At 42.6% G+C, this 21,904-nt stretch overlaps 1 protein-coding gene across 1 annotated transcript in view; it reads right to left on the reverse strand.

Annotated features, from left to right (window-relative positions):
• Positions 1-7,935: 7,935 nt before the first annotated feature.
• KIF24 (kinesin family member 24) overlaps positions 7,936-21,904 on the reverse strand; it is a 44,539-nt gene continuing 30,570 nt past the window's right edge. Inside the window, exons 9-13 of the mRNA XM_044657243.1 lie at positions 21,233-21,342; positions 15,095-17,464; positions 12,472-12,552; positions 10,810-10,903; positions 7,936-8,076 (exon numbers count right to left, since the gene is read on the reverse strand). Of these exons, the coding sequence (XP_044513178.1) occupies positions 7,936-8,076; positions 10,810-10,903; positions 12,472-12,552; positions 15,095-17,464; positions 21,233-21,342 (2,796 nt within the window). The remainder of the gene's footprint in view (positions 8,077-10,809; positions 10,904-12,471; positions 12,553-15,094; positions 17,465-21,232; positions 21,343-21,904) is intronic.

The raw sequence follows: 21,904 nt of genomic DNA on the forward strand, positions 1-21,904 counted from the left end.
CTTTTACAAGTAACTTGGAAAATTTTGGATGAGGATAAGCGTACCAACCCCCCCCCCCCCAAAAAAAAAAAAGGGAAACCAACAACTAAACCCAGAAAAGCTCCAAACCTCATCTTGATTCAGAATAGAGGAGGGGGTGTGGCTTTTCCCTCCTGCCTCTTTGCAAATGAACAGAAGTAATGTCTATTCACATTAGCTAAATTTCAGCCAGTATCCTAAAAAGTGAAATAACAATAATGGAAAGAGCCTCTATCCTCTCAGAAGGGGATTCATTAATCTTAACTTTTTCTTGTGTCATGGACTCCTTTAGCAGCCTGGTGAGGCCTATGGATCCACTCTTGGAATACCGTTTTGAAATTCATAAAACACACCTAAAAAAAAGGAAACAAACATACCAGATTTGATTATACAGAAACAGGTCTTGGACCATAGGATAAGAACCCTTGCTTTAAGGAGAGAGGGAATAGAAGGCTCTGAATTTAATCTTTTGGAGTTTTATAATTGAGAGAACTTCAGCTACTGTGGTTAAGAGGAGGAACAGGGAGAACCCAAAGGTTATCTTCAGGAGACACACACACTCCTCACCCTCTGGGGGGAGAGGAGAGGCAGAGGAGTCACTCTTAGTTTGGGCCAAGTCTAGTAACTTAGGTGCCATACAGCCCCGCTGCTCAGTTGTCTGCCTTCTATTATCAAGTGTTCCCTCCAACATTACCACATTCAACAGCCAAGTACAATTGGTTTTCCTGTCTTTAACTTCCCTGCAGCTTTGATGTTGACCCGTCATCCTCTTGATCCGAATGCGTCTTGCTTGATCTCTATCACAGACCTCCTATTCCCTTCTGTCCACTGCCACAAATCCTTCCATCTCTGGGGTTCCTTTCCATCTACATAAGCTCTCAGAATCTCTTTAGAAGATCATTTGTACTATTTTTGAGGGAGGGGAAGGTGGGCACTAGGGCAGTCAAAATGGCTAGTTGAAGAATCCAGGGGTCCTTCTGGCTTTAACATTCTCTAAATCAGTTGTGTTCCTTCCATTGTATCATCTGTACAGATGACTCACCCAAACACTGAGCTCTCATTTCACTCCTGAGCTCATATCTCATCTGCCTTCTGGCTTATTCTTTCCTGGATGTCCTGCAGGCATCTCAAGATACAAAATCAGTCATTCTTCCCCAAACTCCTCACTCGTCTTCTGCTCTTCCTCTCCAGGATTGTCCTAGCCAAAACCCCCTTCCCCTCAGGGACTAACTCTTGTTGAGTCTCCCTCCACACACCTCCTTTCCCATTCCTCCTGTCCTACCTTAAGCATTAAGTGCCTACTAGGCCTCAGGCACTGCACTAGGCAAAGAATCCCACAGTCCTCCCCTCTGAACGTCCATTCCTACCCCCAAGGTAGGACAGAATCCTAAGGGAGGGGGATCAGTAGAAGTTGGCGGGGCTCAAGGGAGAAGGTAGTAAAAGATTGGGAGCTGGATGGAGCCTTGTAAGGGAGAAGGCCAGGCTGGAAAGGGCTTTGAGAGCGAACTCTGTTGATGTTTTATCCCAGAAGGGCACTAGGAAGGCACTGGAGTTGGCTGAATGGCTGTGGGGCCGTAGGATCAGAGCTGGAAGATGGACTTGAGGGGAGAGAAGTCGGGGAGGCCAGGCTGTTGGCAATAACTTCCTTGAGAGGTCGGTGAGGAGAGTCTAGTCTAAGGTGGGAGCTGTGATGGATATGAGAGACGGCACGATCTGGCAGCTGATGGTGTATGTGAGGTGGGGGAGCATGAAGAGTTCAGGGTAATGCCGAGATAAACCTGAAACACTGGAAGGGTGTTGATGCCATTGGCAGAAATAGGTCTGGAAGAGGGAAGGGTTTAGGGGAAAGAGAAAGGAGTCATCTGCACAGATTGGTTACTTGGGAGCTGATGAGAGCCGTCTGGAGGGAGAAAAGCAAGGTCCCAGGACACAAATTTGGGGAACATCCACTACAAAGAGGGACTGATATAGATAATGAACCATCAGAGGAGACAGAACCAGCGATCCAAAAGAGATTAGAACAGAATAAAAGACCATTAGACGTGGCATTTAAGAGAGGACGGACCTGGAACAGGACCTTTTCACTGGTCGCTCTGCTTTTATTCTCTAGGCTGATCTTCCCAATCTCCCTTATACCCAATAAAATGGTCTTTCGGAGCCACACAAAACCAAAACCATCATTGGCACCAGGGTGGCCTGCCAACTCCTTGGCTGTACCCTTCGTGTTTTCCATAATTGGGCTTCTACTTTCTCAGCTTTATTTCATATTGCTTTCATTCTCTGGTACCTCTCGGCAAAATATAATTTCCCTTATCTCTTTATTGGGTCTCTTTTTGCTGCTGCTTTTTCCGAGATCACCACTGCAACCCTTACCCTTTTGATTTTAGCCAAAGCATAACAAATGGTTTTGCCCTCTTTTATGTGTGTCCCTGTTCCAAACACATTTCTTACACCTATTGTTGGCTATAGATGGCTAATCCATCCCATCTTCCTGTTTTATGGGGGAGTTTATCCTACTCACATGTAGCCATATGATGGTTAATTTTCATATGTCTTTCCATGCTTTGTTCTAGCCAAACTGGCTCATGAACTGTTTTGTGAATTCCATAGTCCAGTTCGTGGCTATGCAGTCGGATGTAGTTTTCTGTGCCATTTCTCCCCCCCTCCCATCTGTGCCTCTCAGAAATCTTGTCTTCCAATTTCAGCTCAATCAGGTATCCCCGATTGCTCTGTGTGTGTGTGTGTGCGCATGCGCACTCATGCTCTCAATTTTCCTTGTTCTCTATTAACTATGTATTATATGCTCCCAGGGGAAGGTAAACTCCTTGAAGGCAGGGAGTATATTCCCCAGACCCCAGAACAGTGCCTTACAAATAGGAGACGCTTGAATATTAAATTTAACTAAATTACTGCAAATGAATGAGAATAAGACAATTTTAAAGGGCCTACTATGTACAAAGCACTGTGCTAAGTACTAGGGATCCAAGCATAAGAGTCCTTGCCCTCCAGGAGCTCACCTTCTGCGTTTACAAGGAAGCTGTTCTGGTCCACCTCTGGTTTACCTCTGGTTTTGGCTTCTCTTCTCTATTGTACATGAGGTCAGCTCTATATTAACAGCTGTCTTGGACAGTTAGGTGGTGCAGTGAACAGGTTGCCAGACTCAAGTTCCAATCTAGACCGAGACCCACTAGCTGTGTGTGACCCTGAGCAGGTCATTTGGCCAAATTGCTTGTTTCCTCTTCTGTAAAATGAACTGGAGAAGGAAATGGCAAACTACTCCATTGTCTTTGCCAAGAGAACCCCAAATGGGGTCACAGAGAGTCAGACATGAAACTGGAAAACAAAACCCCCTCGAATCTCTGGGCCTCCTTTCCCAGCACCCAAGTCGCTCCCACCACGTGCCTTTTCTTTTCCTATCTGTAGTGCCGGATGGCCTGGAAGTAGTCATGTGGCCAGTTCACTGCCAGCCACTCGCCACTTTTATACTTATTGTTTTTAATATTTTTGAACATACTTTTATGCTTTACTCACTATCACTTTTCATAGGGACTACTCAAAGTTGTCCCCAGCTTCCCCTCTGCCACCTCCTTCCCTTGTTCACTGTTGGCAGATCTCACCTGCTTTTCTGGGAAAAGAGGCTGTTCTGAGACCCTCCTTCTGTCAGATTCGTCTCGTTCTCCTCTGCTGCAGCCTGTGAGGGAGGGGAGGCTCTCAGGGCTTCCTTTGCGGCTGTCTTTTCCTCCTCTTCAGGCTGCTCAAACTTCTATACTTCATGAAAACATGCTCAGGTCATTGCTAACCCCTCAAGCTATCAACGCTGTCATTTTCTCTTTCAAAGCCAAAGCCATAAGGAGAAGCCATTTACAATGGTTGCTTCCCTTTGTCCACCTTTTAATCATTTCTGGACCACCCCACAAACTGCCCAAGGTTACCAGTGATCTCTAAATGAAAGGTTTTCCCCTTCAGCTCTCATTCTGCTTGACCTTTCTGCAGTTTTTGACACTGTTTATAACCTCTTCATCTGCTGAATGCACTCTTGCCTCCAAAGCTTCCTTAACACCGCTTTCCTTTCTTTTTCTTAAAACCCATAACATGTCTTAAAATCAATCCTGTATATTGGTTCCAAGGCAGAAGAGTGGTAAAGGCTAGGCAATTGGGGTGGGGGGAGAGGAAAGAAGGGTGGATTTAAGTGACTTGCCCAGGGTCACACAGCTAAAGAAGTCATTAAAGCCATATTTGAACCCAGGACCTCTGGTCTCTAGGTTTGGCTCTCAATCCATTGAGACACCTAGCTATCTCCAACACTGCTTTTCTTTTTAACTTTTCAAGTCTCCTCTGCTATGTCATTTCCCCCAGCATTCTCCAAGCCTGTGTGCCCTTCTGCCCTTCTTTCTCTAGAAACGTTGTCTTGGGCTGTGTGAATGCAGAAAGAGACAATGTGAGAGAAGGAAAGATCGTGAGACTCGGCGCCTGACTGGCTGTTGGGGTTGAGACAGGAGAGGGTCAAGAATGACTTCAAGGCTGTGAACCCGGGAGACTGGAAGATGGTGGTCCTCTCAGTAGAAAAGGTGAGTTTGGAGGCGCCATCAGTGTTTTGGGGAAAATGGACTGCACTTTGGACATGTTGCTGGTGGGGCATCCAGGTAGGGCTCTTGAGTGAGCTGATGCAGGAAGAATAGAGACCCTCACACCTAGCTGCCAAAACTTGTCGGTGCTCCCCCCAACAGCATCTCTCACACCCACCTCCAGCATTCAGTGGTCATCACCTCCTCTTGCCTGAACTACTGCAATGTCCTCCTCATTGTTCTCCTTGCCATCAGGCCCTCTTCACCTGCGACCTAGCCTTTTATAGCTGCCAAACTCATTTCTAAAACATCAGTGTACCCCAAAAGCAGATCCCTCCTGCCTTTAGCCAGAGGTAGTGGCCCATACTTGTAATCCCAGTTTCTGGGGCTCATGAGGGGTCTGGGTCTGAGCTGATGACTCATGATCCCCCAAAACTTCCGAGGAAGGACAGAGGACTAATGGAGCAACCTTTCTCGGTGGTGGCTTTGAGTCCGAGAGGTCTGAGCTGAGTGGCAGTGGGCTAAAGCCAACTGGGCGTCCATCCCAAATTTAACGTCAGTCTGGTGAGCCCCTGGGAACCAGGAGTCCACCAGAAGGGCTGAACTAGAAGTGTGCCTGAGGACGGATGGATCAGCCCAGGCAGGAAAAGGAGCATGTCAAAACAGTGAGATCAGTGCTCTGCCTGGACAGCCGGGGTGAGAGAGGGAGACCTAGCATCAAATAGGGGGAAAAAAAATTATATATATAAATATATATATATATATATTACACACACACACACACACACACACACACATAAAAACCTGGAGGCAGTGGGTCAAGTACACTGGATTTGGAGTCACTGGCCTGGAGTTTAAGGACCAGATCTGTCACCTAATGTTGGACAAATTAATTTCTCATACAGAAAAAGGGGCTTGGCCGTAACTTTAAAGCCCATTCCACCTCTCAGTTCTCTGGTCCAGCCCAGCATTGGAGCCCTTTAAAGCATGATTTCAGAGTAAGCCCTTTCCCACACAGCCCTCGTGGGAATGGTCTCACATCTAGAATGCCCCCCTCCCCCCGTCACGTGTGCCCCGGGAATCCCTGGCTTTCTTCAAAGCACAGCTCAGGTATCAGCTCCTGCATCAGGCCTTTCCTGATAGCCCAGAGTTGGTAACATTCCTTTTCCTCTTGAAATTGTGGTGTATCACTTGTACTTCCTATTTATTTGTGCACAGGATGTATCCCCTCCTCTCTGTGCAGGCTAGGCTGTAAGCCCCCTGAGGGCAGGAAAGGCTCTAGTTTTGTCTCTGTACCTAATAGGCCCTTAATCAAGGTTGAATCTCTTCCAGTCTGAGGAGTGAGTGGGCAGTGGTGAGTGTACCAGCCTGGGAGTCAGGCGGCAGAGCTCCAACCCTGACTGCCACTCCCTGGTGACCCCGTCGGGCGCTCCCCTTGGCGTCAAACGAGGTTTGGACAAGATATCCGCTAGTCTCTTACCTTCAACAGCTACGTCCCCCACGACACTTTTGGGCCGGTGGCGCGGACCTGAAGCAGGAAGGACAGGCGAGATGCCACCTGTGGGGGCCATGAAGGTCATCGTAGGCTCTACCAGTGACAAATACAAGAATCCTAAATCTGGTTCGTCGTTCTCAGACCAAGATGCTTGGGTGCCCTGAGGAGTCCCCAAAGGAACCATAGAGTGTTACTACAGACACAGCACCCGAGGACCACTTGTCTGCCTGGGCCGCTAGCCAAGACACCCTCAAACAGCAATTATTTAGTGTCTGCCCGAGAAGTAATGGCCACACAGAAAACTGGCCCTCTTTAATGGCTTACTCCCTCGACAGCTGCGCTGATTGATCTTCGAACAATCTGACAAAGAAGCTGCGCTTTTGTTTCCTCATCACACACACGGCGAATCAGTGCTTCTGCCTTTACCTCCATCAGGAGCCCTGGGGCTGCTCTCGGCTTGCACAGCCACCTTCAGCATACGGAGATATGCCAGAGTCACAGTTAGCCAAGAACTTCCATTCTACCCGGACGTGGAGCTGTTTAGAGCTTGCACTAATCTATAGGAGTTAAGGAAGTGTTTTGAGCTTAGGATGGGTATAGCCCAAGATTATGGTCCTGAGAGTCAGCACTGTCATGGCTAACTTTGTTCCCAGACATGAGCTAAAGGCACGGGCAGCGTGGGATGTGAAGGCAAGAGATCTGGCCTCGGGTCTCAGTTCCTTCACTAAGTCTTTGCAGGACCGCGGGCATGTCTCTTTACCTAAGCATCAGTTTCCTAATCTATAAGATGGAGACAACAATCTTTGCCCTAGCTGACTCACAGAATTTTTGTAAGGCTCAAAAAATGGTAGGAATATTCTATAATAATGTTAGGCATCACTGGGAACAATGTCCCTCTGTCCACTTGCATACAGAGTGAGTCTGAAAGAAAGCAGAATCCAGACACAGACACGAGCACCACATACCCATATTTTGTCCATCAGACATAACCCAAAGGCCAAGAACTCAGGATTAGGAAATTGAGGCAAGTCATATCAGAAAACATCTCAAGCACAAGGTCACCAACAGCCTTCCATTTAAGAATAAAGTGTGGAAATCAGACCTCTTTTATTAATTGAATGCATATCAAATTTAACTTAGTCTCACTAATTTTTTTTAAAGTCAACTTAAAAACTCAAAACAATCTTGGTCTCCAGTTCCTGGGATTTGGGAGGCATCTAGGCCTGAGCTTATAACTTGTCAATTTTGCCAAAAACCTCCAAGAAGTAAAGAAAGGAGCTCTCAGCTAATGGTGGAAATCCTTTCTCTGCTCCCTGACCTTCAGAGTCCATGCTTCCTTTGAAAAAATTCTAGGCAATTCCTGTCCATCATTTAAACTTCTACTAATTATCAGTCAAATTCTGTTCTAAAAGAATTGTGCAGCGCCGCATCCCAAGAACGGCCCACTCAGTGTTCCTTTCCCTACACGCTTTGTCCAACTCTTCTGGCCGTCCTGCTCACTCATATATGACAGTCCTACAGTACCTGCATGTCGGCTCTTCCTGATCTTGGGTGGGACTCTTCACTCAGTAACAAGAAAAGCAGCCACATTAGCTTAAGCTTCACTGCCACGGGGCACAGCGTGCATTAAGGCTAGGAGCACTGGGCATGAGGACTGATTTATCAGAGACGCAGGGGGCTACTCTACAGAGCTGGCGCCTCTGCACAGCTATGGTCTACCCTGCTTTTCTTAACTCAACTGTGCACCAGTCATAAAGGAATCAGAACAAAATGAAGTCATTTGCATGATCAAGACATGCTGGGGTGTTCCTCACCCACCCCTACCTCCCCCTCCACTTCTCCAAAGTAAACTCCAATCTAAGAGGCTGATGTTCTCTCTAGGGCAGCTTCAGGCCTGCAACAGGCAAGGTATAGCTGCAGATGGCCTCGGAGGCTCTGGATACACTTGGATTTCAGGACCATGATTTCATCCAGTTGGGTCACAAAGTCTTCAAAATCCTAGAAGAAACAAGGACAGTCCACTGAAAAATGTGGGAAACGGGTCTTCCTGAACTCTTAAAGACTCTGGGGTATAATGAAGAGAGCACTGAATTTGTAAGAAGACCCGAAGTGGAGAATAATCCTTCCATTTAATAGTTTTGGGATAATTTTTTTGTAGCCTTGATTTCCTTATCTGTAAAATGGTGATAATATCAGAATGATCTACCTCAAAGGTTTTGAGCATTAAATGAGATCTTACCCCCACTCCCCTGACATATTTATGGCAAACTCTAAAGTGCTCTCAAAGTGTCTACTATTATTACCACCACCCACATTTAACTCTCAACCCTCTGCCTCATTCAGGCTGGTCTCCTCATTAGGAAGCAAACATGGTTACTCATTCAGGACGTGGCCTTTTACTCATATTTTCCCTCTTCCTCTATAGTCAAATTCTATTCATTCATCAGGATCTAGTTTTTCTGTTTAAACTGTTAACAAATATGACATTTTTCTTAATTGCTGCAGCCTTCAGACATCTCACCCCTTTATTCTTTGTCCCCAGTTGTTCACAGCCATAACATTTACTGGTGTTTAATTGAATGCTGCCCTGTATTATTATTTCTATGAATGATGTCTTGTTTCCTCAACCAGACCAGGAAATCCTCCATAGTAGGGACCATGTTTTCTCCCATACTATCCCACAGTATATCCCTGGCCTTAGGATAGAAGCCCATAAATACAGGAATAAAATGAATGGATCTGAATGTGGATTGGTGGCCTCAGGTGAGATTTAGTCCTGTAAGAGTTTAAATATATGGATCTTTTATCTTAGCAATAGAGAAAAGATGACAGATATGGATTCTCTTCTGCTTATGCCATTTTCTTTCTCTAGCAGCCAACGCTTTTTTTTTTTTTTTAAATAATCCTTACCTTCTGTCTTGGAGTCAATACTTTGTATTGGTTCCAAGGCAGAAGAGTGGTAAGGGTAGGCAATGGGGGTCAAGTAACTTGCCCAGGATCACACAGCTGGGAAGTGTCTGAGGCCAGATTTGAACCTAGGACCTCTCATCTCTAGGTCTGGCTGTCAATCCAATGAGCCACCCAGCTGCCTCCCAGCCAACATCTTTCAATGTTTGCTTAGCTCCTGCAATCATTGGTAAGGGGAGCAGCTAGTGATGGGGGATTGCTCTCAGCACCGCAGCTTCAGTGTGCATCTACACAGAAATAAGTCTGATACACCTCTGATACCCCAAGACGGAACCAAGACTTTGTCTTAGGGACATATTTAAACTAACAAACACAGAAGATGAGTTCACCTCCCATTTCTATGCCAAAGAGCTCATATCAGTGACACGTCTATAAAGTGATTTCAGGTTAAGAAAGAACTTTTCTCAAACTAACCCAGATGGGTATGTTGTTTAAATATGATGAATTCTTAATGTTATTTATCAGTAATATTATTAATTATTAACAATGCAGTTATTACAGATAAGGAAAAAGGCTGACACAGGTGAGATGACTTGCCCAGTTTACTTAGCAAATAAAGGGCAGAGTTGAAGTCGTCCTGGTTCCAGAGTCAATGCTTCTTCCTTCAGACTATTCTTACCAAGAAAGGATACAAGGCAGGACAGAGTAGTCAGACAGGGACTTGTCATCTGTTGTGTGGAGCTTACAAGACATGAATTACTCTTAGTAAGTGCTGGAAAGGAGCTTGGCTGAGCTGGGTAAGCAGGTGAAAGCATTTTTGGTCTCTTCATAGTTCTTAGGACATTTTGTTCCTTTCTCCCCCACTAACCCTCCCCAATCCCAGCTTGGTTCCAGAGGGAAAAGAAGAGAGATGAGGGAATCCTTACGGAATAAAACCAACTGAAGGAGACAGCTGGGGGCCCCTGTTCATCTAAAACAAACAAGTCCTGGAACTAACTAGATCTATAATAATAATTATAATAACAATAACAATGATAACATTTACAGAAAACCTTTGTGTCAGGTGTGCTAAGTGCTTTTTAAATATTATCTCAATTAATTCTCACAATAACCCTGTGAGGGAGGTGCTATTATCATCTCCATTTTGCAGGTAAGGAGATTGAATGAGTAACCATGTTTGCTTCACAATGAGGAGACTAGCCTGAATGAGCAGAGGGTTGGGAATTAAATGTGGATGATGCTAATAACTGTAGACACTTTAGAGCACTTTACAGTTTGTCATAAATATGTATGTATGTGTGATGTGTGTGTGTGTGTAAAATCTCATTTAATCCTTATTCAGATTATTCAGATGTTATCACCATTTTACAGATAGAGGTTTAGTGACTTTCCTAGGACCATGCAGCCAGTAAATGACTGAGCCTGGATTTGAACTCAGTCTACTTGCCTTCATTTCCTGTATTACCAAGCTGCCACTAGTGATCCTCTGGCCTGGTGTGGGTGATCCGAGGATGCTCAGAGCCGAAAAGATGAATCGATGCTAAGTTTACCAAGGGCTGAGCCTGGGGCTAGCAAGACACTGAATTACTCCTGACACTAAGGTTGTCCAATGACCAAAGTATGTGTCCTTGATAAATGGTTAGAGACTGAAGCCGTTAAGAGGGCATTAGAGTTGGTTGGAGCCAAGAGCAGGCAGTCCCCTGGACCCCAGACATTCAGGCCAAAGATTATCCTCTTGCAGAGAATGAAGGCATAATTGGGAGACTAATTTCATCTCAAAGCTAAGGTGCCCAAATTTCAGAGGACCTTCCATGGTATACTTACAGCTCCTGACATTTGACTGATCAAACTCTCCTCCTTAAAGCCCAGTTCTGCCATTTTGTCTATCTGTTCCTGGTGGGCTTGAATGACAATCTGTCTGCGGAAACACAAAAGAGAAATATAAGGGTTCCTGCCTTAATCCTTTCAGAAGAAAGAAGCATTGTTTGCACCTCAAACTCCCCATCCCAGGTTTCCTAGGCAATTTTCTTGGGTGGCACCTCTTGATCCAAACTAATTTTGGAGTGACTGGGGGTGGAAAGGCACAATGATAATCTGGACTACTCATTTTGGCACTTAAATAATGACTTGTATTGCTATTTAGCCATTTAAACAATAACACTAATTTAAACATGTTTCCCCAACTAGACCATGAACTTCCTGAGGTCCAGACCTATAAAATTAGCCATGCTATGTTATGCACTTGGGCACAAAACATCGCCCCACCCCGCCACCCTACCCAATACATTTTCAAATCCAGACCAGAGTTTTTCAATGGATGAGCCCAATAAGCACCCATGGAACTTATGGATGAACTTGATGGGAATATAAGCCAACAGCCTGGGAACCACTATTTTGTCCTTTTACCAGAGGAGAGAAATATAAATTGACCCTACAGCCAGATTGAGTTTGGGGAAATAGGGCAGCCGGGTGTTTTTGTTTTTTTTTTTTTCACTGTCAAAGCTGACAGGAAATTACTTTCATATATATCCCAATTCTGACTACCTAGCAGTGCTGGCTTTCTCTTAGAGACTTTTTTTTTTTTTAAAGCCCTTATCTTCTGTCTTAGTATTATTTCTCAGACAGAAGAGTGTCAAGGGCTATGCAATTGGGTTAAATGACTTTCTCAGGGTCACACAGCTAGAAGTGTCTGAGGCCAAATTTGAACCCAGATCCTCCTGACTCTAGGCACTCTTATCCAATGTGCTACTGGAAGCCACCTGGGGCCTATTTATACAGGGAAAGGAAGGAAATGGGCAGGCCAAAGGAGTCTCTAGGCTGCCTACTGTTCTGAAGTCTCTAGGCTGCCTACTGCCTCAAACTCACCATTTCATAAGACATTGAACTGGTTTTATTAACTATTAATATCTGGGCTTTATACAACACTTTTAAGCATATACAACTTACAACTTTTTAATATTTTATATTTCTTATATTATTTAGAATATATATTATCTCATTCTCATACCCATACTACTCATCAGACTGTACATTTCTGGTAGCCCTTGGGTCTTTCCACTTGCATTAGGAAGCAGACCCAAAAGAACCTCTAATGACACAAACATGTCTATGGATCCAATAAGCTTGGACTTCACTGGTTCAAGAGAAAGCTGGTTTCCCCTGCATTCTCCCCTTCTGCTCTAGACTCCAAGGGCTACTTAGCCTTCTGGTCTATGGACAATAAGATGCTACTTCCATGAAAGGACACAGGAATAGTGTCTTTATAAGTGTTTTCCCTTCCTTTTTTCCTATTCCCGAACCACATCTTCTACTTTTCATTTTCCTCTATTGACTGATCTCATTCCTTTCCTTCTCTGGAAGAGCACTTTGCAGAAAAAACGCAACCTAAGTGCCAACCTCTGAAACTTCCTTTTCTCATTTCCTGCCTCTAGAAGTGGGAATAACTAACTTTCTTTGTGCAATTAATTGCCTCAGGATTGCAATTACCTTATACTGCAAATTCCTGTGATGAACCCATTGCTTGCATGATGGCTGAACAAGCTGGCACACTGACATAATGGACTACTACTAGACACAACAGGAACATCAAATGAGGAAATCAGAGAAATGGAGGAGGATCTCTATGAAGTGCGGAGTTCTCTCTCCTCTCTACCTTTAGTCTGTGAGAGGTCTTTCCCTGCTGGGGCCTGTTGTAGTGTCTTCCCTCTGACAATGTCTTCAATTCTCGTTGGTATATATATAGGTGTTGGTATGTCATCTCCCCTATTAGACTTTGAGTTCCTAGGTGAAGCATGCATGCTACCTACCTTTTGGCAGAAAGGAGATTTACTCAAGATGTTGAAAGGAACCTACATTCTTGAACGTGGTCAATGTGGCAATTTGTTTTGCTTGACAGCATAATTGTTATGAGGGTTTTGTTTTTTTTCACCCCCAATGGGAGGAGTTGGTTAGAAAAAAAATAAAATGGATGCTTATTAATTAAAAAAATTTTTAACCCTTACCTTCCTTTTTAGAATCAATATTATGTATTGGTTCCAAGGCAGAAGAGACATAAGGGCTAGGCAATGGGGGTCAGGGGACTTGCCTAGGGTCACCCAGCTAGGAAGTATCTGAGTATCAAATTTGAACCCAGGGCCTCCTGTGTCTAGATCTCTCAATCCACTGAGACATCCAGCTGCCCTTGTTAATTAAATTTTTAAAAAAATTATTTAAAAATGATTAATCTTAGCTTAGAGAAATAACAAGAAAATGCAACTTCCTTTCAGTAGAATTGAGGATTGTGCACATGGGAATTTCCTTTTTTTTCAAAACTCTCAACCTTTTGTCTTTGAATCCATAAGAAGTATTGGTTCTAAGGCAGAAGAACGGTAAGATCTAAGCCAGTGATGGCCAACCTTTGAGAGACACAGTGCCAGGCCCTGCCCCCAGACTAAGTGCCATGCCCCTCCTGTCATGAGTGCTGGGCACTCCCCCTCCTTACATCACATAGGGAAGGGAGGAAGCACACCCATTGGGCTGTTGGGCAGAGGGGCAGGGATATGAAGAAAATGTCATCAGGTGTGCTGGAGGGAGGTGGGAGCAGCTCAGTGGCCACAAAGAGTGCTCTATGTGCCATCAATTTATCATCACTGGCCTAGGCAATGGGGGTTAAGCATTTTGCCTAGGGTCCCACAACTAGGAAGTGTATGAGGCCACATCTGAACCCAGGACTTCCCATTTCCAGGCCTGGTTCTCCATCCATTGAGCCACCTCGTTGCCCTTTCAACAAGCATTTATTAAGCACTCATTTATATGCCAGGCCCTAAGAAAAGTCTTGAAGGTATAAAGTCTTCAAGAAGCTCATCTTCTAATGGAGGAGACATGAAAATAATTGTTCATAAGAAAAAGAGAGAGAGGGCACTGAAAGTAACCTTATAGGTCAGGCATTTACAGCAATGCAAATGAAGAAAGGCCTCCTACAGGAGGTGAAATCTGACCTGACTCTTGAAGGAATCGCAGTAAAGTAGGAGGGGAAGGTGAGGAGGGAGAATATTTCAAGTGTGTGGATCAACCAGTACAAAGGCACAGAAACAGGAGATTGTGTGAAAGGAAAAACAGCAAGAGGGTGAATGGAGTTGGATCAGAGTACACTGAAGAGAATAAAGAGTAAGATTATTATTAGCAATGTTGGAAGGGTTTTAAATGCTGAACAAAGGATTTTATATTTGATCCTAGAGAAAAGAGGGAGCCACTGTAGCTGATCAAATTAGGGAGATGATGATTAGATCTGTGTTTTAGGAAAATCACTTTGGGAGCTGAGTGGAAGATGGACTGGACTGGGAAGAAACTTAAGTCAGGAATAGCAGTTAAAGGACTACTACAGGGGCAGGTAGGTGGCACAGTAGATAGAGTGCCAGGCCTGGAGTCAGGAGGACCTGGCCTCAGACACATCCTAGCTGTGTGACCCTGGGCAAGTCTCTTAACCCCATTTGCCTAGTTCTTGCCCTTCTGTCTTAAGAGTTGTTACTAAGAAAATGAAGGTTAAACAAAAAGGTTATTACAATAGTTTGGGTGAGAGGTGATGAGGGTCTGTATGAAGGAAATGGCTGTATTCATGTAGAAAAGGAAATCTATATGAGAGATATTGTGAAGATAGAAATGATAAAATTTAAACAACAGATAGGATATGTGGAATGGGTGTAGGTGAGTGGAGGTTATATAACACCAAGGCTGAATGTGGGTGACTTGGGAGTGTTGAATATCCTCAAAAGTAAATGTGGGGAAGAGAGAAGGCCTCTGGGGAAAAGATAATGGATTCAGTTTTAGACATGTTAAATTTGAGATGCCTACAGGTAGGCCGAGATGTCCAAGAAGAAGTCAAATATGAAGACATGGAACTTAGGAAAGAGGCAAGAGTTGGATAGATACATCTGGGGGAATTACCCGCCTAGAGAGGCTAATCAAACCTGTGGAAGCTCATGAGCTTCTTCTGTAAGGTGTATAATTTTAGACAATACTGTTTTCTAACTCATTTTGCAGGTGTGACATTTGGCCAATGGCATAATGTTAGGAAGTGGGACCAGAGAGGATTGACAGTGCAGAAGAAAGTGAAAAGGAAGTCTATACTTACTGTGCTTGTAAAAGAGTTTCCTTGTACCTCTCTCTCACAAGGTGAAATGGGCTGCTTTGACTGCTGTTGGTAGAATTCAAGTGATCAGCACCCAGAGAGCTTGCAACATGTTCCCCAAGAAAGCCTGACTCTGTAAAGATGCTTTGGATCAGTCTATGTTTTAGCTGTCCATTTTCCTCAAAAGCCAACTTGAAGGGGCTATCAGTTTTCTGGACTTTGTTCTCTTTGTCCAGGGGCTGGTTAGAGGAACAAACATTTCTGGCATTTGTAAGAACTGTTGGGCTGCCTGAAAACCCTTTTTCAGGCACATCTGCAGGAACCATGGGAGAGGTTGGCCGAAGGTTGACTCCTGGACTCTCCTCATTAGGGTAGGTCTTTTGGGGGGAGCTCAAGTCCCACTTCAGCACGGTTTCTTCTGTATCTGCCTCATAATGCTTGCTGTTGATATAGTCTTGACATTTTATGTTTCTGAAGGCCATCGTTCCCACTTTTTCCTCTAAAGACTCTTCTATACTGCCTTCACTTACTGACAGATTACTAATTGAGACCTGATGGATAGCTGAGATGTTTGCAAGATCATCATCAGGCACAGCAGCAGTGGACCCTGACAAAAACCACTGGTCCTCTGACTGAAGAGACAACAGCCGAGCCGACTTGCTATCAGAATCCAATGTTGGTTTGTCCACACCCAGTGTACTGGCATTTTCAGCTATGAGGTCTTTGGTTGCATTGGGTATTTTGATTTCCTTGTCACACTTTCCAGAATTCATTGTATTCACATTTAGTATCTGCTTCTTTCTCTGAGGAGATCTTGACATCTGGTTAAGAAAGAGTTCATTAGAAGCTTCTTTATCTGTGCTCTCAAGAAGAGACATTGTGAGAGGGGCCATTGGCCAGGAAGTGGACTCTGCTGAAGTCCCTGATGCCTCACAAAAATCTCCTTTAGCATTAAGGTTATTTCTCTTCATTGGTTTCATCTGCTGAGTTTGGTTGCTGTCCCTGCTTTCTTCCTGTGGTAAGATGACTGAACCCCTTTGAATTGCAAAGTTTAATGCTGACAAAGTGGATGTGTCCTTTTCTGGTAATAAGGAGGTATCATCGGCCTGCACGTGAGGCTCATTTTTGAAAAGGAAATGTTTATGGTCAAATGCTAGGTTACTATCCCTTCTCCTGTTGTGGATAAAATCTACCTGTGAGCAATAAGGTTCTGCCAAGTTGTGTCTTGGAGAAGAGCCTGAGGAAGTCAAGTTATCCTCTAAGCTCCTATCATTAAGGGATTTGTTGTAGTGGTGCCCTTTATTCAGCTCTGCTGGGTCTAGACAGGTTGGATTCCTGGTATAGACACAATTTTTATTCACATCATTCTCTGGAGTATTTATCTTGTAGTTAAAAAACAAATTCTTCTCACTTTCAATTTTTTGCTCCTCAGTTCCTTGTTCTTTTCTCTGATGAAGGAAGAAAGAATGTTCAATACATTCCAGGGTGTTTCTTCTTTTGGCTGTCTTTTGGTTAAAAGTAGGCGAAAAAGAATCTTCACTGAAATCACTGTCGTCTAAGTCTTCCAGTTGGGTGACATCTTGGTTTTGTGAATAAGGAGGTATATCTAGCTGAAGTCTAATTTCTTGGGGGTTGTACTGGAATAAAAGTTGTTCCAGTGGATGACTGATTAACTTCTGTTGGAGAAGAGGTGGCTGCTGAAATTGCTGGTGATAAAAGCGCAAATGTGCTTCCCTGTCTTTCTGATGAGGAGGAATGGTAGTCCAAGCTTCAGAGCAGGGTGTGGTTAGCACCTTCTCACAGGCCTGACTAAATGGCTCTCCATGATGGGGATCCCCAAAAGAGAAACCACCTCGGGGCACAACTTGCTTCTGCACTGCTGATCCTTTTTTGCATTGGCTTGGCACATAGGTACCCCCCCCAAGGCCTGTACCCCTGTTTTCTGCAGCTGTGGTTATATTGCCAGCCAAGTCTTTGTTAGGATAGAATTTCTCGAAACTCGATGTACAGTTTTCTGTCTTCTTCTTTGGAGGAGATTCTGTCTTTGCAGGTTCTTTAATGGGAGTAGTAGGGATGAGCCATGCATAGTTGGGACTTCCTCTGGAGGCATTGCTTTTGCCCATCGCTTTGGGGGTGGAAGAAAAAGGGACACTGGTTGAATGGAAGGTTAAAGGACAGCACTTTCCTCGTGTAGTGCTGAAGGCTGATGTGAGAGGTTGCTGAAATCCTAACTTCACTTTTTTGGGAGAGCACTTGTCTCCTAGAAGTCCTGAAGGTGAACACTGAATACGTTTTGGAGTCACATTTCCAGATGACCTATTTCGACTGGTAACTGGAGTATAGCATTTAATTCCTTTTTTGAGTTCTTTTACCCTGCAAATGAGCATTTTATGTTAAAGATGTTTTTATCTCAAAGACTATGTTCCTCTTCAATAGCTTATAATTAAGAATAAAAACAACAATCAACAGTATTACAAATAATGGAAGCTCCTCTTCCTTACTTACATAAGAGTTAAATAAGAAAAAAAATAGAATTAAGTTAGTTATGGGGAAAATGCTCTTCTACTTGAACAAAAAAAAGTTTTGAAATTATCCTGGGAAATGTTTTCAAATGGGACATATATTCCCTTGAGTGGAAGAGTTTAGGAACAGTTCCTAGTGATATACAGCTGATTAGATGCAGCCAGAAAAAAACTCGGTAAGTACTTACTCTTTTATTATTGGTATACTTTGGTCCAAATTAGTGTGAACAATGAATCCTTTTAAGTAGCTGTGCACATTGGAATTTGCACTATTCAAAGTTATTATTTAAAAAAAAAAAACTTAACTGGTTCTAGCACAATGGAAATATGTAGTGCATACTTGAATAATATGACCACTTCAGGAGATTCAATGTTCAGATTAATCAGGATCTAGCAGTATTTGCTCCAGAAAGGGAAGAATAATTTTTTTACTCAAAGGAATTTCAAATAGCAGGATTGACTTGAAATTATAACCTAACCAGGATTCAATGGCTAAAAGCCTTTCTGGTTGTAAAACATTAGTGACGAAATAGTAAAATATTTGTTTCTAGATCATTTTTGGTATTGCAAAATGGACTGAGGACTCAGATGGGTGGTACAACAGTTGGGCTCACCTATATTTTAAGTTTCCTCTCCTAACAATAATATGAATTTTGGGATTTCATAGGAGAAAAAAAAAACAAATCCTATTTCTAAAATTCAGAGAACATAAGTAAAGACTATTAAATTTGGTAGGGAAATTAGAATGATAAAAGGGCTACCAATGAAACTATTGTAATCGTAATTTTTTAATGATTTTAACTTAAAATTCCTGCAAAGACCAATGCTGCTTAACAGGTCCCAGTAGAATGTAAGTTTCTGGACAACAGGTTTCATTTTGTTATTGACTCTCCATCCCCACAGCCAAGAGCTTTACACAAAGCAGGTGCTTATGTTTATTGAATTGAATGGGTTCTAAAAATAACCACCAATTCTTTTATCTAAGTTAGAAGATTCCTCTCTGACCAAATGACCATTTTAGCTGAAAATGGAAAATAGTACTTTATTTTTATGCTTAGTTGAAATATTTTCCTTTCTATCTAAAAAGTAAGAGATTAAAGTTTGCCAAGACCACAGAGCAATAAGATAATAGGTAGAAAAGATGAAATGGAAAATCTATTCTTGGCTATGCTTTGAAGCTCAGTGTGGGCTTCAGACTGCAAAGAAGTGAAGTCGGAAGTGCTACTGTGAATCTGGGCTATTTCAAATTTCTTCTTACAACAATCTGAACTTTGGAGTTTATAAAAGAAAAAATAACAAAATCCTACATCTAGAGGTCAGAGAATATAACTATATAGAGTGCTAAATTTAGAAGAGATTTTTAGGAACTTCTAACCAAAATACCACTCTATATTTACATTGAAGGATGTCTATATAACATAGTTAAATTCTACTACATTCTACCAATAATAATGCTCAAATCAGCTTAAGGCTGGCCATGAGCAAACATTATTATTATTATTTTTTAAACCCTTCTGTGTCTTGGAGTCAATACTGTGTATTGGCTCCAAGGCAGAAGAGTGATAAGGACTAGGCAATGGGGGTCAAGTGACTTGCCCAGGGTCACACAGCTGGGAAGAATCTGAGGCCAGATTTGAACCTAGGACCTCCCATCTCTAGGCCTGGCTCTCAATCCATTGAGCTACCCAACTGCCCTGAATGAGCAAACATTATCACCAACTTCACTATTCCAATTTTCCTAGCTGAACAAGAATTCTTTTGATATTTATTATAGCGAGGCATATTACTTTAGGTCCATTTAATAATGATGTTATATCAGGAAATCGTAGAAGACTTAAATCATTGCAGAAATAAACAGAAATATTTATCAGACCCAAATTAACACACAAAAAGAATATAGGCTCTATTAAAAGAGCCTATTTATATTCTAATAAAAAGAAAAAAGACTAAAATATCACAAAGTATATATTAACTTGGAATAATCATGGAAATAGTTTGCTATAGTAGATGCAAGGTCTGAATTTGTGTGAACAATGAATCTCTTGAAGGTAGCTATTTGTATTGGAATTTGCACTACCAAAAGTTATCATTATATAACTTTCTTGAGTTAGGAAGACCTGAGTTTGAATCCTCTCTCAGACACTTTTTAGCCATGTAACCCTGGACTAGTTATTTAGTCATCTAGTTAGTTTGGGTCTCAGTTTCATCCTTTGTAAAAGGGGGATAAAACCACTCCTCTCCTCACAGGGTTTACTGTGATAATTAGATGAGAATAAAGTTTATGTATCACCTTATAACCCTTAACACACTATAGAAATGTTAGCTATTACTGTTGTTATTTAGTCAACCAGATAATGATTGCATCAAATAACATGCAATAATTTATAAAGCACCATTTATTTTCAAAATTACTTCTGATGGTTTCTTAGTTACTCCTTGCTATTTCACAAAGTAATGTAATTTCTAATCATTCTCTCCACAGAACCAGAAGCAGAAAGATTAGAAGTCTGGTTCTAAGGTCCTACATTATGTTGCTTCTTTGTGATACTGCCTTTTTTGGAAAACAAAATTTTGCATGAACTGAAGTCTTTCCTCCCAAGGTTTGTGTGGCTGCTGCTCTTATGTCTGCATCGCTCATGTCCTGACATTTGAAGAACAAAATGTGGGGAATGGAAAGCCCTCAGGGAAACTTGTTTCTTAAGTCTTGAGTGTTTAAAAACACACCACGGACTTTTAAGAAAATAAAATGTTTCACAAAAATGCTTCTTGTTGGCTGTGAAAGCAGCTACCCACTCAATGGGACATGACTCTGAAATATCCAATGGAGGAAAAAACCCTAATCTAGATGGATCCCTCTACCCTTTTGCAGCCCAGAGATGGCAAGGGAAATATCTAAGTCATCCCTTTAATTCCTTAAGGGCTGCATATGTTACAATTTCTCATGGTCAATAAGTTCATATCTAAATAGTATTCTTCCTGCTGTTGTGCGAGTTTTTCTCCCAATGTACTCTCAGCTGGAACACCTGGTCAGTACCATGCAAAATATGTTCACATGCATGAGGAAAATATCAGCTTTTTTCTCTTAAGACTTCTCATGAGCTTAACTTTGCACTCTCCAATTATTTTTACTTATCTTCTCTGGTTCAAAATACAATGCAGAAGCTGAGTAAACCCCCATCTAGTGCTGAGACTATCCTTACATTGTAGGTAATCGTTTTAGATATGCCAAGGCCATGTGTGTCCTTTTCATCACCTTGCTGACTCATACTGTACCAATGCAGACTACAGCATAGTAACATCAAAGCAGTGTCAGAGTTGGAAGGGCCCTTAGGAGGTATTCTGGTCCAACAGAGCTCTGTACATAAGAGTGCACAGGGGTGAAATGACTCTGCTAAGGTTGCAAGACTAAGTAAGTAGTGAAACAGGGACTAGAACCCAAGTCTCTTAATCCTTTCTACATTGTATTCCACATTGTATTCATTCCTGGCAAATCTGCAAAATGCCAAGGATGACCAACTAAATTTTCTCTTGTGTGCAGCACACAACTCCTCCCAAACTGATAATACTCTGCACAATGGCAATTATAGGAAACCATTTGTAGAGAGAAGCCTCTTCTCACCTATCAGCATAGCGTAAAGTGTTCAAGGTGTGCTCTGTAGCCATGTGGCTGGGTGATACATTGGCGATCATGCAGGTCTTAGAATTACCAATGAAAGAATCCTTCAGTACCTAACAAGAAAAAAAAAAGATGCTCATCAGTATTTTAGGACAACCAATTGTAGCCAGTTAACACATTTATTGGGCACCTAAATCCATACAGAAGCTGCACAGATATCTTCATTAAGTTAGTGTGCAGGGGCACCTAGTGGCTGTATGGATAGAGATGGGAGGTTCTGGGTTCAACTTCCTAGCCATGTGTGGCCCTGGGCAAGTTGCTTAATACCAATTGCCTAGCCCTTACCACTCTTGTGTCTTAGAAGTCATACTTAATATCAATTCTAAGACAGAAAGGTAAGGGTTTAAAAAAAAATTTAATGTCTAGCAAGATGACCAGAATAAGAATAATCTAATGGAAAGAGCCTTAAGACTGGGAGTTCATAATTAATTAGTTAAATAGTTTTGACCTGGTTGCTTCTTTTCTTTGGGGCTTTCTCCTCTGTAAAATGAGAGGACTAGATGAAGTTTAAAATCCTTTTCATCATACTCCTTATGACTGGATGATCTCTAAGGTCAGCTCTAGCTCTAATATATATCGACTACATGGCTGCTTATCATAGCTGGCTTTCAATAT

This window comes from Gracilinanus agilis, chromosome 1 (genome assembly GCF_016433145.1).
Source record: "Gracilinanus agilis isolate LMUSP501 chromosome 1, AgileGrace, whole genome shotgun sequence".
In the NCBI taxonomy this organism is placed as follows: Eukaryota; Metazoa; Chordata; class Mammalia; order Didelphimorphia; family Didelphidae; genus Gracilinanus; species Gracilinanus agilis.